Source organism: the organism of the source record quoted next, unplaced genomic scaffold (genome assembly GCF_019419815.1).
Source record: "Pyrus x bretschneideri cultivar Hongxiangsu unplaced genomic scaffold, Pyrus_bretschneideri_v1 Contig18, whole genome shotgun sequence".
In the NCBI taxonomy this organism is placed as follows: Eukaryota; Viridiplantae; Streptophyta; class Magnoliopsida; order Rosales; family Rosaceae; genus Pyrus; species Pyrus x bretschneideri.
Genome location: NW_025999479.1, coordinates 7,442,608 through 7,460,991, shown reverse-complemented (window position 1 = coordinate 7,460,991; position 18,384 = coordinate 7,442,608). Strand labels below are relative to the sequence as shown.

General features: G+C 33.5%; 1 protein-coding gene and 1 long non-coding RNA gene across 2 annotated transcripts; both read left to right on the top strand.

Annotated features, from left to right (window-relative positions):
- Positions 1 to 4,762: 4,762 nt before the first annotated feature.
- Positions 4,763 to 7,159, top strand: LOC103936355 (peroxidase 50-like). Its single transcript, XM_018644771.2, has 4 exons — positions 4,763 to 5,016; positions 5,137 to 5,337; positions 5,562 to 5,727; positions 6,461 to 7,159. Exons 1-4 carry the CDS (start codon positions 4,789 to 4,791, stop codon positions 6,853 to 6,855), a joined length of 990 nt encoding a protein of 329 aa, XP_018500287.2. The 5' UTR covers positions 4,763 to 4,788; the 3' UTR covers positions 6,856 to 7,159.
- Positions 7,160 to 9,092: 1,933 nt separating this feature from the next.
- LOC108868743 lies at positions 9,093 to 10,064 on the top strand. The gene is made up of 2 exons (XR_001954970.2): positions 9,093 to 9,621; positions 9,774 to 10,064. It is a non-coding gene; the product is annotated as an uncharacterized LOC108868743 (long non-coding RNA).
- Positions 10,065 to 18,384: the final 8,320 nt, after the last annotated feature.

Sequence of the window (18,384 nt, the reverse complement as noted above, 5' to 3'; positions counted from 1 at the left end):
GAAATGAGCTTATCCCAAAAAGAAATCCAAGTATTATCCGGTTTTGGTATGCTTCCAGGCCCCAATCATTTCAATTTTCCCTTTAATTTAGAGGAAGAAGACAAAGACTGTTCAAACCCGAGTAACAATCTGCCCTAGGTCAGACAAGAACGTGACGAGGAAACTAACAGCTGGCATTGACACATTATGAGAAATATGATGGCTATAGTATATAACATATATAAGTTACGTGCATGAATGATATCCCATATCCCTAATCATATCCAGTCCTTGATCAACAACTACAATAGCCTTAAGCGGGTGTAAAAGGTATTTTTTGAATCATGACGTGTTACGCGTGATTTACACATTTTAAATATATTTATATATGTAAATTACTTCAATATTTTTTTTTGTGACAAAAAGAAAGTCAAATATCTGGACTAAATGAATAATATTAGACCATGTTAGAAGAAACCCCTCATAAATCAATCAAAGCAGTTGGATCCACATAATAAAATCGGTTCTTCGATTTCCATCTACATTCTATTGAATTTACATTAAAAATAGAGAAAATAATATTTAATAAATAATTGATTGAATCATATTATTACTAGCCAATTGTGAGGCTAAACTCACCCCCGCCCCCTTAGTGTAGATAATATCATTTGTTCAAAAAAAAAATACAATCATTTGACAACTAATTGAATTACATTGTTATGCATGTTTGAAAGACTTTTTTTTTATTTATTTATTTCTTTTTTTTTTTTTAATAACCAACACTATGCGCCTATTAAGATGTTATGAATGTGTTTAAAAATAGATAAAATAATATTTAATAAACAACTGACTGAATCACATTATTGCTAGCCTATTATGAGATACTAATTATAAAAATAAAAAATAAAAAATAAAATAAAAAATAAAAAAAGACTGTACAAAAAAATTTAATTATAAAAAAACACTGTTTAATATGACAAAAATATCCCTACATTATTTTGAGTTGCTTTTGAATTTTTTTGTTTGGGGGGCATTTTTGTCCAAAACTTTTTGGTGAAGCTGTGACCCCAAAATTCAATATTGTTTGATGCATTATTTTGGGTTGCTTTTAAACATTTTTGTGTAGGGGGCATTTTTGTTCAAAATTTTTTTGTGAAGTCGTGACCCCAAAAAGGGTCTATTGGCTTTATATATACAGATAAAGAATAAAGATAAAGATAATAATATTCTCTTGGACCATCTCAAACCTTTACTTCTATGTTCAATTATTTCCAAGGCCATACAGCAAAATTCAATAATTAAATAGAAGAGATAATTGTTTAATAATTTCAAATCAATGCTTCTTATATTTTAAGGGATATTTTTAGCGGTTGGGAGCTTTGATTCTTGCATTGAGGTTTCTAGGAGAAAATGTCATTTGTTCGATGAGAAATAAAAAGAATATAAAAAATTCAAGCTTTTTAGGTTGAAGTAGCTACTTATAAAGTAACAAAAAGAAAAACAATAACTAGAGTGAGAGAGTCAAAATCGAAAAGAGAATTCCTTACTTCTTTCTCATTCAAAATCATGCATGAGATTCATCTTGTGAGACTCCTAAGTGATAAAATAAAGAACTCTTCTTTTTTCTTTTTAATTTTGACATCGATTGTAGAAGACTGAATCCATTCAATTTCTGAAAAGATGAAGTGGACCAAATTAGCGGTCCACTTTCAAGTTAGACAATAAAGTAGAAGAACAATATCACTCGTTCTTAGAACCAGCATTCTAAGACCAAAGAGTGGGATAGAAAAGAGGTGAAAGCTCTTTGTAGCTAGCTAGATCTTTCGAAACCACAAGAATCCTCAGTTAGAATGAGATTCTAGCTTATATATATATATATATATATATATATATATATAGACACACATACACACACACATATATAGGGATAGGATATCAAGGGACAAATATTTTTACACTTCTTTGTAGCCTTTAGATTTGATAACATCCAACGGTTCTTATTTATTCATTAAAAGACATGAATGTTTATGTGCATTTTAACTACTATTAAAGATAAAGTTAAAACTGAAAAAAAAAATCTGGAAAATTAGAAAATGAAGACATTTTATTAGACTTTGAAAAGGAAGATAAGTTAAAACATGTTTTTTTTTTACCAGAACAATTCGAAAACCAGATGATAAATACGATAGAAGCTCCATGGAAGAAAAAGAGTAGTCACCTACAATCAAGGGTTACGCTGGGTATCAGTCCTATATACCTGGAATCATGTTTTTTTTATTTACAAATTATGTTCTTTCGTTATTGTTAGGATTTATTTTTTATAAAATGAAGAAGAGATTTCATCCAAGGCATTGGAGACCTCATCTGCAAATAAGAGGTTTCATGGTTTTTGTTTTTTTATTAGGCTTCAAAAGTGGAGGTTGTAGACCTCTCGATCCTCTCTTGTTTTCACGATTACAGCTAAGGTTTTCAAAGTTTATTTACTTGTTTTCACGACCACGTGCAAGAGTGTGAATCCAAATCTTGATCTGAATATTATAGGTTTTCAAAGTCTAATTAAATATTTTAACTTATCTTCATTTTTTAATTTTTCAGATTTTTTTTTAATTTTTAACTTTATCTTTAATATTATTTAAAATTCACATAAGTATCTATGTCATTTAATGAATAAATTAGAACCCTTGAATGTTATCAAATCTAAAGGCTACAAAGAACTGTAAAAATATTTGTAAAAATGTTTGTCCCTTGATCCAATCTCATATATATATTTATATATATATATATATGTATATATATGTTCACTTAGGATGGTGCTATCCACACATCCCTCTAAATTTATGATCGTCGGATTAAATGAATTGAGGAAGACCAAATAACAAAAATTAACAAAGATTATGTAGGAGGTAAAAATGGGTGTGTGAATAGCACCACCCATTCACCAATACATATCATTTACATTTTATTATTATAATCAACTATAAAGAAAGTTAAGATTCTACCATAAAATCAATTAGCAATATAGGAAATAACTCAATTACTTATAAGAATACACATATCCCTTTTCCTATCAACATAAGATTCATTCTTAACACCTCACGTATAAACTAATGACAAAGTCAATAAAACCCTTCCCACTAGGCATAGACATTATCACTGTCTACAGTCGATAAATAATGCATAATTTCATTTGTTTTATTAGTTACCTAGAAAAAGTTTGGCAAGACAGTTAGCAATTTAGTTAGTACTTATCTAAAGTCCCCGGTCCATTTCCTCAATAGTCTCAATTAACCAAGTATAAATTTTTAGCATGGTCCATCTTCTTAATCATAAAGACAATACTTAGTTGCTAATCTGTCAAATTAAGCTCATTTTATAGAATGAGGATCCTCTCCTGATCTCTTTGTGAGAATCCTGAGGATCCTTAAATCATATCCGTTCATCATACATAGTGTGGTCAAAAATCATTTTAAATATTTTTATTTTAAATTAAATATGAATAGTACTTGACGAAAACTGACCGCACGATATACGATAAACGAACACGATTTGAGAATTCTCAGAATCCTTACAAAAAAAATCGAGAAAGGATCCTCCTGGCATTTAATAAATCTAAACAAACAAAAAAATCTTTAATTATACATAACGAACTACAAACCCTACTGTCATGCCTCATGTATTTCAACACCGGATCTATGCCAAGTGGCTGGTCTAATATAATATTGTGGTATAGAGGTTCTCTCTCATTTCCTCTCTCTTACTTGAACGGTTACGATTAAGTTATGTCAATATCTTATATTAATTTTTTATAGAGATAATACGATAAAAAAACAAAATGTAAGAGGAGGAAAGGAAATGACATAGAAATAAAAAGGAAGAGGATTCTACTCCTGATACAGCAAGCCACACAGCTAGCCCACAGGAACCTTAACGTGCAGTTTTGAGATCTAGTTGTTCTAATTTAGCACTCCAAACCCACTTTTTATCTGAATCTAGATCATCGCTGGATCCTCTTCATGAGGATTTCAAGAATCCATGAATCATATCCGTTCATTGTATATCATACGATCAAAAATTATTTTAAATATTTTTATTTTAAATTAAATACAAACAGTACCTAAAAAACCTAATCGCATAATATACGATAAATAGACATAATTTACGAATACCAAAATCCTCACAAAATCCGGAAAGGATCCTATTGGTTTTTATTCTTTTTTTTTTTTTTTTGTCAATACTTTTTGTCCTTATTTGGACCACGTGTTCATATTTTCTATAATCATTTTTATATTACGGTTACTACGTGTTTAGACAAAAATCAATATATCTTATTATTTTAAAACAAACCCAAACTTCGGTAAAGTTGCAGAGCAGTAAGACCTAGACAAATTAGGGCGGCAATTGAAAATTTTGACATAGTCAAATCAATGTCTCTTTCGAACACACTAGACATAGTCTACATTCAAATGGATAGGATCCTCTCCTAATCTAAAGATGAGGATTTTCATGATTAAGCGATGTAGACTGTTGAATTTTTATCCAACAGTTACAAATAAAAAGTCCCTTTAAAATTATAATAATTATAATCGTTAAATTTTTATCCAACGATCCATATATCTTGATCATAAGAATCCTCATCCTTAAATTAGGAGAGAATCCTAGTCCCATTCAAATGAATGCTTTCTTTAATCCAACTGGCGCATATGTCATGACTCATGCGCCCTCTTCTTTTTATATATTCCTCCACCCTTGGCAATCAAAATCTCAGTCTTCTTCTTCTCTCTATTCCTATCTGTGTTCTGAAAAAATCAAATGTTTGGTCGCATGGGTCGCTTCAATCTTTTACTAGTTTGGTCACTTCACCTCAGTTTGTGTCTACTTCTTTGTCCCACATCGGCGCAGCTCAAAACAAATTACTATGCCAACATCTGCCCCGACGTAGAAAAAATTGTAAAAAATGCTGTCACTAATAAATTCCAGCAAACATTCGTCACTGTTCCGGCAACACTCCGTCTCTTTTTCCACGATTGCTTTGTCCAGGCAATCACTTAAACGCTATCTAAACCCTAAAGTCGAGAGATTAACAAGTTTTCAACATGGGTTTCGAAATTTCGATCAAAATCTGAGTTTTCTTTTGTTGTGTTGTGAAATAAATGGTAGGGATGTGATGCTTCCGTTATAGTTGCTTCCACTGCAAACAACAAGGCAGAAAAGGACCATTCTGATAATCTATCATTAGCCGGAGATGGGTTTGATACGGTGATCAAAGCCAAAGCAGCCGTTGATGCAGTTCCTCAATGCAAAAACAAAGTTTCATGCGCTGATATTCTTGCCTTGGCCACCAGAGATGTTATTGGTTTGGTAATCCGTTCATCACTAGGACTTTGTTTGAATTAGATTTTCTGCTTTCTAATATCGGAAACGTATAGTTCATATTCAAAGTCTGACAATATAAAGAGCATTACTCTATTACTGTTGTGCCATGCATTTGTGAGTAGTTGTGATAATTGAGTTGACGCATTTGAAGTTATTACAATCTTTTTAGGGTAAGGTTAATTACAATTAATTGTGTTAATTAAGTGCAGGTTGGTGGACCTTCATATTCGGTTGAGTTGGGAAGATTGGATGGACTAACCTCAACTTCTACAAGTGTAGATGGGAAGCTGCCCAAGCCAACATTCAATTTGAACCAGCTCACTTCCATGTTTGCTTCCAATGGGTTGTCCCAGGCTGACATGGTTGCTCTTTCAGGTAAGACTATGTGCTATTTTCTCGTCAATGGGACACATCATACATTAAAACCCAAGACCTATGCTAGCGATAGTCATCTACTTACTTCGATAGCTAACAGTCACCCGCATGCTTTTAAACTACCGTCCTCAATTAGCCTTTTCTAAACATACACAATATTTGCAATATTTAAGGCTTGATTGCGAGTTTTTAGATAATTAAAAGTGCTTTAAAAAAAAATTCTTTCAAGAAACATTGTTTTCAACCCCAAAAGATAGATAATTGAAATAGTTAGTGCGTATTAAAATGATATTGAGAAATGCTAAGAAGACTCTCTCAAAAGCGAGATTCTCCATGGACTCTATATCATGTTTATAGCAAAATGTTTTATAATGTTAACAAAAAATTAATGTTAAACTGTGATGTGACAGAAAATTCATAAAGAGCCACACTTTGAGAGTCTCCTTAGCATTTCTCATTGATATTAGAGAATCATATTTTGTGATTCTTGAACGAGTACTTCATCAATTAATTCTCCATCAAACATTGTTGAAAACAATCGATTATGTAAATTCTTGCATAAGTAAAGTGTATAGCTGTATTTACATTATACATCAATACGAGAATATTCCACGAGTTACAAATTTTAATTATTGCATGATTTACACATTGATATGCTATAATATGCAGCATTATGATTCCTTGACATGCACTAATTAAAGGCACTACACTAATAACTCTGTTTAATCTGCAGGAGCACACACCCTAGGGTTCTCTCATTGCAACCAGTTCTCAAATCGGATTTACAGTAATCCAGTGGACCCCACGCTGAACAAAACGTATGCAACGCAGCTCCAACAAATGTGTCCCAAAAATGTGGACCCCGACATAGCCATCAACATGGACCCAACCACGCCCAGGGAGTTTGACAATGCATACTTTGAGAATCTTATAGAAGGGAAGGGGTTATTTACCTCGGACCAGGTCCTTTTTACGGACAGCAGGTCCCAGCCCACGGTAAGAACATGGGCCAAAGATAAGACGGCTTTTAACCAGGCCTTTATTAACGCCATGACCAAGCTGGGTCGGGTCGGAATCAAGACCGGCCATAATGGCAATATTCGTCGTGATTGCGGTATTTTAAATTGAGGAAAAAAAAAGGGGGTTATAAAAGGAAGCAGGTTAAACTAAATGTGGACCAAATTCAGCTTCAGTTCATCTGTTTCTTTTTTGGGACAAAAAATGGGAAGAAAAAAAAAAGAAAAGAGAGAGGGAAAGAAGGGAAAAAAAGAAGTTGAAAATAGGTGAGATTCAACTCTTACAGCGAGGTTTGTAACTTCAATAATCCAAATTGTTAAGTTGGCTGTATATGAAATAATGGACAGGATGACATTGTGTCAATATGTTAAGTGAAACAACATCAGGCCCAATTCGTTTTCCTTTTTATATTTAATTTTTGTTTCTGTTCAATACAACTTATATTATACCTTATCACAATCATAATCATCAATATTGTCTTGGTATATTTATAGTCCCGTAGTATTGTAGTCACACCCTAAGTTTGGATTGGATAAGCTTATTGAATGCTTTATCATCATTTCTTCTTCTTTCATATTACTTTTTTTCTTTTAGCATTATTTCATCATTAGTAGAGGGTGTATAAATCACTCAATCGGAACCAAACCTAATATCCAAATTTTAGGTGACCTGGAAAATTCCTCCTGAATATTTCAAAAACCTTTTTTCTCACTAGTAACTAAACCCATCAAAATTCATTCAGACTTTAGCTACCAAATGATGTAGCAAATTACATGACCATAAATTTAATCGTTATTTAGAACAAAACATGTTCAATGTAGAACCAAATACAAATAAATGAAATAATTCTATATCAATGATTAGATGTCAATAATATTAGTATTATTTTGACAAGTATAGCACTACTTAATTTTGAATAATGATATTAGTCTTGTACAGTTATTATAATCATAGAAAGTTGATATCAGAATATTATAGGAACAAACCTACACATCCTTTGACTATCAATTAAGTGCTAGAGTTCTCATTTGTCATTTTTTTTCAAGCCTATTTTACCCTCTATAATTTTGTTTTATTTTGTCAACCATAATTTTTTTAATTTAATATTATTTATGTGGGACACAATGATTTTTAGCTTTAAAATTATTATATTTCAGTCTTATATAATGTGAATGGGTTTGGTACGCAAGTAATGTGGAAGAGTTTGAAACCGAATGAGTAGACAATGTGGATGAGTTTGGTACCGAATGTGTAGGTAATGTGGATGGGTTTGATATCAAATCTATAGATAATGCGGTATATAAGTTTTGATACCTATCGTGGATGTTATGTACATAGGGTTGCTTACCTATTGATAAGGTTTCAATTGACTAGCCCTAACTGTTAATGTGTTGATGATTGTCCGGATTTTTGTTTTGTTTGGTTTAAGAGACGTTTTATTCTACCTCAACAACAGACCAACAAGTTTCCTAAGGTACAAGTTTTTGTGGCAGCAATTGCAAGCTTTCAAATTTTGAAATGTAAAATTTGATCAATAATGCGTTTAATCAAGATTTTTATAATGGTTTTCCTTATTTCTCTAAAAGGACAAAGTTGTCAGTAAAAAAAATTCAACCCCAACATAATAAATTCGATAGATTAATTACCGAAATAATTAGTTTGGGGTTTCTCTAAAATATGGAGTGTTGACGGGTCCAAATAAAAAGCCCTTGTTAGAATCAAATTCGCACACCACAATGAATGACAGAGATGATTGAATTTGTTTACCTGTAAAAGAACACACAATCATGAATAAGCCTAGGACCCCCGGAGGGTATACCGGTTAAAGATTCTCCGATGGTCAAGTTAGTAAATATTAAGACTCAAGTAGTGGGCAAGAAAATAAGTGAGCAGAGATTACGATACCAAATATGAACTCTATAAGGGTGTATTTATACCTGCAGTCTAGGAGATGACCTTTTAGGATAGTAGAATATGTACTAAATCAGAAGAATCCATGAGGATATCTAGGAAGTAGATATTTTTCCGATGCACACTAATCCTTATACTATAAGACTCCAAGACTATACTACAGGAAAAGTAAGTATTAGGGGCATTATATTAGATATGAAAATAAAAATTTGCCTCTAATAGTTTTCATTAGGGATGAAAACATGCAATTGTCTTTGTTAATTTAACAGGGTCAAACAATAATTCGCCTCTATTAATTTTATAACTTTTAGGGACAGAAAAAACTACCTTTACTTTATTTAGCTATTAGAGGCGAACAAATTAGCCCATAATTCAACTAATAATTATTTAAATTTAATTATTTCTTTCATTAGGGGCGGATGTTTATACTTATTTATTTAAACTTTTCTTTTCTTTTTTTTTTCTATTTAAGGCGAATATGTTTAATTTCAAATTAATGTTTACAAAAAATAAAAATAAAGGATATTATAATTTACTAGGAAAAAACATCAATTAGCTAAACCCTAATTCCAATTCAAACCCACTTCCCCTCATTTTTCTCTTTTCCCTTCTTCAAATGCCGCACAAAACATCAGTTTTCCATTTTTCCTTCATTATTGTTCCCTTCTCTTTCTCTTGTGCAGATCCCAATCCATCCTCTCTTTCTTTCATTCTTAGTAATCTTTTGTTGTCTAATACTCCCTTGCTACTCCGGGAGGACCGAAAGAAAGGTTTGTCACAGAGAAGGTAAAACTCATTTTATTTGGTTTGATCGAAGTTCTTTTTCTATCTTGAATTGTTTTGCAGGTACACTTCACGGGATTTTGAATAACTTAGAGTGGAAGAGAAATTTATGAATATATTGGAATAGAAATATCATTTGATTGATAGTGAGAAAGAGATTCTCAAGAACTTTCAATTTTAGAGGTAATTGCCTTGTGTTAATCTTTGTTTATCGGTTTTCTTATATGTTTAATTGATTGAAATTCAGGTTTGATTTTTCCTATGTGTTCATACAAATTAATGTACTTTGTAATTTGGCTTTGTTCATTACGTTTTCTTTTTTTGTTTTTATATAGACTCATGTGCGGCTCCAAGCCTCCAACATAAGAAGATGGACTCAAAGATCTAGTCTACAAAGCTTAAGACTAAAAGAAAGGAGAAGATTGAAGGAAGAAAATGTTTTTTTCTCGTAAATTTAAAAAAAAAAAAACCAATTGTTATGAGATCTGGAAAGATAAAGATGAACCATGTTGGGTTTGAATATTTTGAATGATTCAAAACCAATAATTGATGTTTGGGGGGATTAATGCATTTATTATAATGTGGATTTTTTATAGAAATGAAAGTATTAGAAGCGGATGTATTTATTTGCTCGATTTATTTTTTTATTTAATTCAAAAGTATTAGGGGCGGATGTTTTTGCCTGTAATTATGTGTATTCACAAAACTTGCCAACGTGGCAACAAAAACAATAAGGGTGGATATCTGACATTTTTTGCATCTAATAACAATAGCAACGGCCTTTTTAGGGGCGAATCTGCCACTCCTTGTTATTAGGGACGATTTTTCTATGTATTTGCCCCTATTGGTGGTTTTTAGAGGCAAATATTTCAGCCTATAATTATTTGATTTCTTGTAGGAACCTAATGATTTCTTGCAGGATTAGGTTCTTGAATCTTGCAGAAAAAGAATTGTCTATCTCAGCGAAGTTGACGGACTTCGCCCATTGATTCTGGCATCATTGATCCGTTTAGTCAGTTCAGTTATGGAGGTTGTTGAGTCTATGACTAGACTTTTGAGGTAAAGTGCGCTTCAATTTGTCTTACTCCGGTCCTAGAAAATCATGGTCCCACAACTCCTATTAGAACCAACTTGTTCATAACAAATTAAAAATCAATATGAAGGCTGCAATAATATCCAAATTTTGGTTATAATATAATTTGCACATACGGTCTTTGACTATGTCTTTCTTTAAACCCCAACTCTTAGCCATCTAGAGGAGATTTGATTTTTCACAATGCTTACTCTATCATTATCATGTATTATTGTTTACTAATCTCAACTTAATCTGGAGTAATTAGCTAGAGTGACAAAACTGTGTTCAAAATTCAAATCAACCTTTGTTTGCCAATCTTTAAAAAATTGATCCTAATTTGGTTACTTTTGTACTATATTAGTGAGAGTAGGTTCAGGGCTTTGGCTACTAGTGAAGGAAAAGTCTAAAACAAACATCAAAGTCACCTTCTAAAATGATCACAAATCATTTTTCATCCAACACGATCCTGAGATGTGATCGATCTCCGATTCATGGTCGAGATTCGAGACCGAAAGCTTGACTACGTTTTCGCCTTATCTGTGTAATGATGAGTCAATTTTGTCACCAAGAAGGGGAGGGGATTTATAGTTGTAGGCCAACATTTTTGACAAACGTGGAGCCCTATGAAGGAGCTGTTTATAAGGTCAGGGATCACAGATCCAATTAATCTAGGTCAGGGTACCTAGTTTGGAAAAGCAAGAGTAATGCAAAACGTATAACACAACAATTAATACCCTGGGAACTTTGATGGCAAGCTTTTCTAAGAAAGATAAAGTCAATAAAAACAACAGAGATATGTGTCGAGGAGTTAAATTGCATGCGTTGAAAAAGAAAACAATGGAAACTTAGCACAATTTTCAAGAATTTATGTAAACCTAAAGAAATGCTAAACACTAGACCCTCAGGGGGCGTTTGTTTGCCCTCACTAAGTTGGACTGGACTGGACTGGACTGGACTAGCTATTAGTCCAATACTGTGTTTGTTCCATGCTGGGACTAACTTTAATGAGACTAAAGGAGACTAGCATGGACAAAACCCTTCACTAAGAGGTCTTAGCGAGACCCCCCAATAACCATGGGACTAGCTAAGACTATCCTCTCTTTCTCGTCCTCGTCATGCTCAACAACCACTCCCGACAGACTCCTCGTCATCTCCGGTCACCTAGATCAATCATTAACTTTTCGACTCCCTTTCAGATCCATTTCACAACCAACTTTCATATAAAATATACCAAATTGACGCTGGGAGTGACAAGATTACGATTTTACCTGAATAGAGGCCAAAATGTGGTCGAATATGGCCGGAAAATGGCTTGGAAGTCTCGGCCTGTTTGGGCTTCTTCAAATCCATGACAGATTCGAGCATTCAAAGCTAAGATCTCGGTCTAGGGATGGTGATGAATTTTTTGGCGGTGCTAACTTCATCCAATTTAACGAGGGTTGACCGGAAAACACATCGGGAAACCTGCAACTCGTCGGGAAAATTGGAGCCGTGAGGTTCCATTCGAACAACACATAGTTAGAAAGGGAGGGAGGACAGAGAAATAGACACTGGAATCAATAAGGAGTTTGACCAGGAATGAGAAAGAGACATGAATTGAGAGGTCTAAGTGGAAAAAAAGAGGCAGAGGGTGGGACGATGAGAGAAGAGGAAAAGAGTGGGACGGAAATGGTAGGAAAAGATGAAGAAAAAGATAAGATCATAATAAAATATTAATAATTTATATATTAAATAATATAATATTAGACTTTGTTATTATCCAGCTTCTTAGTCCAATACTGCACCAAACGCTTCACTAAGTTAGTTCAGTTTAGTCTAGTCTAAGGCAGTCCAGCTTAGTCCTTGAAGCTAATCCAGTCCGAGATAGTCCGGCGCAACAAACGCCCACTCAAGGAATAGGTAGGGTAGTGTTATTCACACATTTTTTTTTCTCCCACACACCCTTATTAATTTGGACAAGGATTGTCTGCCTTCCCACTTCCGGTGCCTTCCCATGCCCTCCTGTTTGTGTGGTCACGGTTAACCCACGTCAACATTTTATATTAATATTCATTTTTGTCTTGTTATCTCTATAAAAAAATATAAAATATTGATGTGGCTTAACCATGACCACACAAAAAAGGAGGGCACAGAAGGGCACCGGAAGTGAGAGGGCAGACAATCCTTGTCCTATTAATTTATGTTCATTATCTTATTCAATTCAACGACCGTAAGTTGACAAGGGTGTGCGAGAGGTAAAAATGAGTGTATGGATAGCACCTTCCAATAGGTAATATACCAGAATTGCACCGAATAAAGAAAACTAGCCTCTTCACAGGCACTCACATGTGTGTGCGAGACGGTTTTTTAATCATGGGCGCTACGGCGCCCTAAAGATATTTTGCTAGTTATTCTTCATTGCAATTTTGAAAAAAATTATGTTTCATGTATTGTACAAGTGAGAGACTTTTTCTTTGTCATGTTGTTTGGACCAAATTTTGCATACACTCGACCCATATGCTCTAAGTTGTTGGATGAGAGAAATATTAAAGATCTTGATTGGAGGCACTATAGTGCCACCATAGGCCTAGGCCTACCCTTACTCTTTCACCCTTTCTAAATATATATATATATATATATATATATATATATATATATAAACATAGTATTATACTTCTTTTATTTTACCAAAAGAAAAAAAAATCCTTAAATTGTATTCACAATAGTTAAAATAAGAGGTCTCTTTTTATTTTCAATCCCAACAATGCTTATACTAAAACTAAATGAACAATACTTGGCTACTCAAAGATGAGTAGGAACTTCTACTCAAAATTCCAAGTGTTTTAATTACAGAGTTTTATGCTTATGATCAGAACCGTTCTACTATGAATCACACTGTAAAGATCATCTATACAAAAAATAAATTAAAACTAAGGTCGTTTAGTCAATCTATTGTAGCAAATACATAGACGGTTCGTAATGTTTTTCCTAATTCCGTTCATTTGTTTTTAAGCAGTTTGATGACTAAACGACCTTAGTTTTAATCGATTTTTTGCAGAGATGATCTTTATAGGGTGATTTATAATATGAACGGTTCTGATTATAAACATGAAGTTCTATAAATTGACAACGGACAATTTTGAAAAATTTTGAGTAGGAGTTCCTACTCATCTTTGAGTAGCCAAGTATTGTTCAAATTAAATTTAACACCTTGTTTTATAAACAAATCAATAACTCTTAAATTAAAGGGAATTACCATTGGCACTCCAAAAATTTCATTTGCCACTCCTAGCTTTCTATAATTAGAAAGAAAAATACACTTAGGAGGAGTGTAGAATGAGATTTTTAGAGTGCTAATAACCATTCTCAAATTAAAACCTAAAGTCTAGTTTAGTTTTATCAAAAAATATTCTTTTACATTGCCAGCTGAAGAATAATAAACTTTGAGTTTTTCCTCCTCCCCTTCTTGAAATTTCATATATTTTGTCCTTCCAATTCCCAGCTCACAACAATATTAAGGTTTGTAAATCTCTCTATTCTTTTTAACATTTTACTAAATTTTTAAAAATTTCATATATTTTGTTCTCTAAATTCTCAAATCCTTTCTTCTCATTTTTTGTTTGAAAATCTCAATCTATTCTATATTGACTTGGGGTGATACTAGAGACAACATCTACTTTAACCACACTTTGAGACCACATGATTATATATCAATTAACGGTAGGACTACTACTTTATATTATTAAAGAAGAAATCCAATCATAAGCTGATACATCATTCTATCTTCAAAATATAGTATCTCTAGCATTATTCATTGACTTGATATTAGAAGTGTAATTTCTTTTAATCCTCTTTAATTTTTTATTAAATACTCTCTATATTGATTTAATATTGGAAGGTTAACTTCAACATAGAAAAAAACATTTAGAGCCTAAAAAAATTTAATTAGCTCACAACTTCAACAATGTACAACTATGTATTATACTCTCTCATAAATACTGTCTATTTATTTTTATTTTTTTAACATTTATGTGAGGCCCCTCCTCACCTAAAATCCTAACTTCGCCATTGATCAAATTGGTTTACAGATGAAGGTTGAATCAATCTAGGTTCAGGGTCATAATCAAGATGGCAAGACTTGGTAGCGATGGAGTTTTCGGCCAAGAATAATTTTGAGTATAATAAAAAAATATGCCAAGAAATTGGAATAGCATCAGAATTTTACAACTCAACAAACTTGGCCATCACAAATTCACCCCTATAAATATGAGGTTTTTTTTTTACCAAAATATATATATATATATATATATATAAATAATAAAAAAAAAAGACGTTTTGCAACATAGATAGCCTCTTCAACCCAACAAACAACTCAAAATGCTCAACCCCAAAAACCCCGCTCTAAGTGAAACCTTGAGAAAAATACTAACTATGCTAACCCCTTGTCAACTTATCTTCAGTTTGGATAAACAGCTAACAACATTGTGTTTGATGTAGGGAAGAACCAAGGGTCTTGAAGAGACGAGGAATAGATGACTTGTGATTCACTCAACCAAGGGCAAAGGAACTTTCTTGACATCGCTAATAGTGAATTCACTGGCACGATCAAGCCAAATGCTTGATTAGAGAAGGAGAAATCACTCACTTCAAATGCAAAGGCAAATAAACTATTTTTTATTAATCAAGTCTCCTAAACATACATATAGAGTCCTTTAAATAGAGAGATTACAATACATTGGGAGGATAGATACTTAATACTAAGACTAGAGTTACTAGGAACCTAATAAAACACAGCTTTTAAAGATGAGAAGCTACAAACAATCAAAATTTAATATAAGAATTATATTTATTGTTGTACATTGCATCATACTCCTCTTCTCTCGAAAAAACTTGTTCTCGAGTTTTAGTTGACTTTGGTTTTCCCTCGATCTTTTGGAAGGCCTTTCAAACTTTTCCATAAAAGGTACAATAGCACAAGAAATTTAAGAGTGTTTGAAGTCTTGATCCATATTCTTTCTTCAAATGGATAAGCTCAAAATGAAACATGACTGAAATGGTGAGCAAGGCTTCTCTTCTTCAAATACTTTCTTCTAACCAAATCATTTATCCCATATATAATCGTGAATATCAGAGTAAGAAGTTTTTGCCCAATAAAGAAGTTGCGCATTTAAGTTTGAATTTACCACCTTGCTTATAAATTGTAAAGTTTCCTTTACATCCACAATCTTTACCTTGTGCTTAACATTCAAGAAACTACCTTCAAGAATCTCATTGTTCGCGTGAATAACAATATCATCTTCAAAGAAATTATACAAACTTAAGGAGTATAACTTGCGTACCTCGCTAACATCCTCATCAACTTCATTCACAAAACGATCATTGACTTCATCGTCATCAGCATATTCATTGTAAATTGGTGGAAAATTTCAATAATAGAAATTAATTTCTTCAGCCATTGATAGTCAAACGGATAGAAACATTACCCATGAACTTCTAACATAGACGAAAAACCTACTTTGATGCCACTTGATGCAGGAAAGAATCAAGGGTTTTGAAAAGAAGAGAGATAGATGATCTGGGATTCACTCAACCATAGGTGACGGAGCTTGCTCAACATCACTAATCGTGGATTCACTCGCATGACCAAGCCAAACGCTTGATTAGAGAAAGAGAAATCATTCACTTCAAATTAATGCACAAGACAAATAAACTATTTTTCATTAATCAAGTCTCCTAAACATATATATGTAGTCCTTTCAATAAAAAGATTACAATACATTGGTATGATCGATACTTAATACTAAGATTATAGTTACTAGAAATCTAATAAAACATATCTTTGAAAGATGAGAAGCCACAAACAATTAAATTTAATATAAGAACTATATTTACTGTCATAGATTGCATCAGCACTTGATGCATGAAAGAATTGAAGGACCAAGTGTTGGAAATGTGCCCTAAAACCAATCATATGATGATACTTTATGGACATTTCACATGTTAAACTAATCTAGTTTAATATTAAGGGCAAACATTATTGTTTGAGCCGTCTCATATAAATGTTATATGCTTAAACGATAAGTCCAAGGAATATGTGATTGGGAGAATGCGATCTAAAGAAGTTAGATTCATGAGACCATTCTTTCGTAGACACATCCTAAACGTTCCTGATCATAGGATTGCCAATTGGGCATTGACAGTCCGTTAAGATCAGTACGTGTTGTGTCTTCTCTCAGAGAGAGTGACTAGTCTCGAGTCATTGGTGTGAGTGACACCAAGACAAGCATGTAGGTGCTCAATAGAGAATGAGTTCACTGAACACGATCAACGAGGAGTTCTCATATTCATGTCACATGAGAACTCATGGTTGGGATAATGCAAAGTAGTCCTTTGACCTGAGGCATCACAGCTGTCTTGTGGTTAGGTACTTGATCTTTGATTATGTCAAAAGTCACTCTATCAGGGTGTCCACGGCATCGTCGGGGTTAAGCCACTTAGCCATAGAGGCAAGTGAATGCGCAACAAGGGATCTCTAACCTTCAAACTGTTTGAGGGAGAATACTCTATGATATGATTTAGAATCTCTGGCCAGAGTATGAATGAGATGTTGGAATGCGTTCCAGATCACATTTAAGGTAATCATATAAGTACAAGATTCACATTGGATAGTAGACATGAATAAACTATCAAACCAAACAATGTGGTCAAGAGTATTGTATTAGAGAAAGACCGTATTGCATTTGTAATCCTAAACTGAATAGGTTCTCCACCTCTTCTGATTAGCTTGGGTAACCATGATATGCTGCTAGGTGTCACTCATGGTTTGTGGAAGCCCTAAACATGTATAAACACTAAAGGGAGAATTGAAAGTAAGTTTCAATTCACAATCGATTTGAAAGAGTTTGAATCGCCCACTGCCTCGCTAAAAGGAACCTAATGGATCGTACACCGTGTAAGGTAGAGATTGAAGATTCAACGGAGATGAGTAAGAATAATTAAATGGTTTAATTATTTATGGCAAGGATTAATTAATATGTTAATTAATCAAACGAATAAGTTCGTTAAAGACCTCGGGATAGTTTTGGACCTTAAGGCCCAATGGGCTTCGAACGTCAAGTCCACTGACTTAAGTTGTATGACAACTTAATGAATAATGATTCACAAAGGCCCAAATAGCCCAATAAATCCCCTTAGGCCGGCCATTTAGAGGAGGGTAGTGAACTTGGCTTAATTGCAAGTTTGCCAGTCCATTGTGAGGTGGTATAAAGACATCTTTATAGCCATTTCATCCTTAGGGTTTTCTTGGGAGTAAAGATGAGAACACAAACCTCCCTTTGCTCTCAAAGAGGCCGGCCAATCTAGAGGGGAAAATCTAGCAATCTTACTTCCTCTAGGTCACTCATTTCTTCTTCAATATGCCTTGGTGTGGAGACTTAGAGGTTCTCAATTTTGGGAACTTGGAGAAACCTTTTCATCCATCCAAATCCATGGATCTAAGATGCAAGGAATGAAGGCCCTCTCTTTGGGTGATTAGCCTTTGCTTATGCAAAGAGGAATCTACAAAGGTATTGATTTCTCAACTCACTTTGTTTTGAGTTGAGTCTTGGTTCACCTATCTACTAGGCTTTGAAGTTCATGGGTTAAGTTTTGTTTTTGAGTGCATATAAACATGATTCCGCCTTTTAATTGTTAATTGCATGTTGTTGATGTTGCTCAAATGAACTTGTTTTTCACAAATCTTCCTTCACCAAGGGAGATATATAACCTAGGAATCGCTCAACCAGGGTCAATAGCTCACTTGACGTCGCTAATCATGGATTGACTCGCACGACCAAGCCAAACGCTTGATTGGAGAAGGAGATATCACTCACTTCAAATGCACAAGGGAAATA

Coding starts and splice junctions, on each gene's coding strand:
- LOC103936355 (XM_018644771.2), top strand. CDS start 4,789: ATGTTTGGTCGCATGGGTCGCTTCAATCTTTTACTAGTTTGGTCACTT. Junction 5,017..5,136: donor TCCACGATTGCTTTGTCCAG/GCAATCACTTAA, acceptor AATAAATGGTAG/GGATGTGATGCTTCCGTTAT. Junction 5,338..5,561: donor CCAGAGATGTTATTGGTTTG/GTAATCCGTTCA, acceptor AATTAAGTGCAG/GTTGGTGGACCTTCATATTC.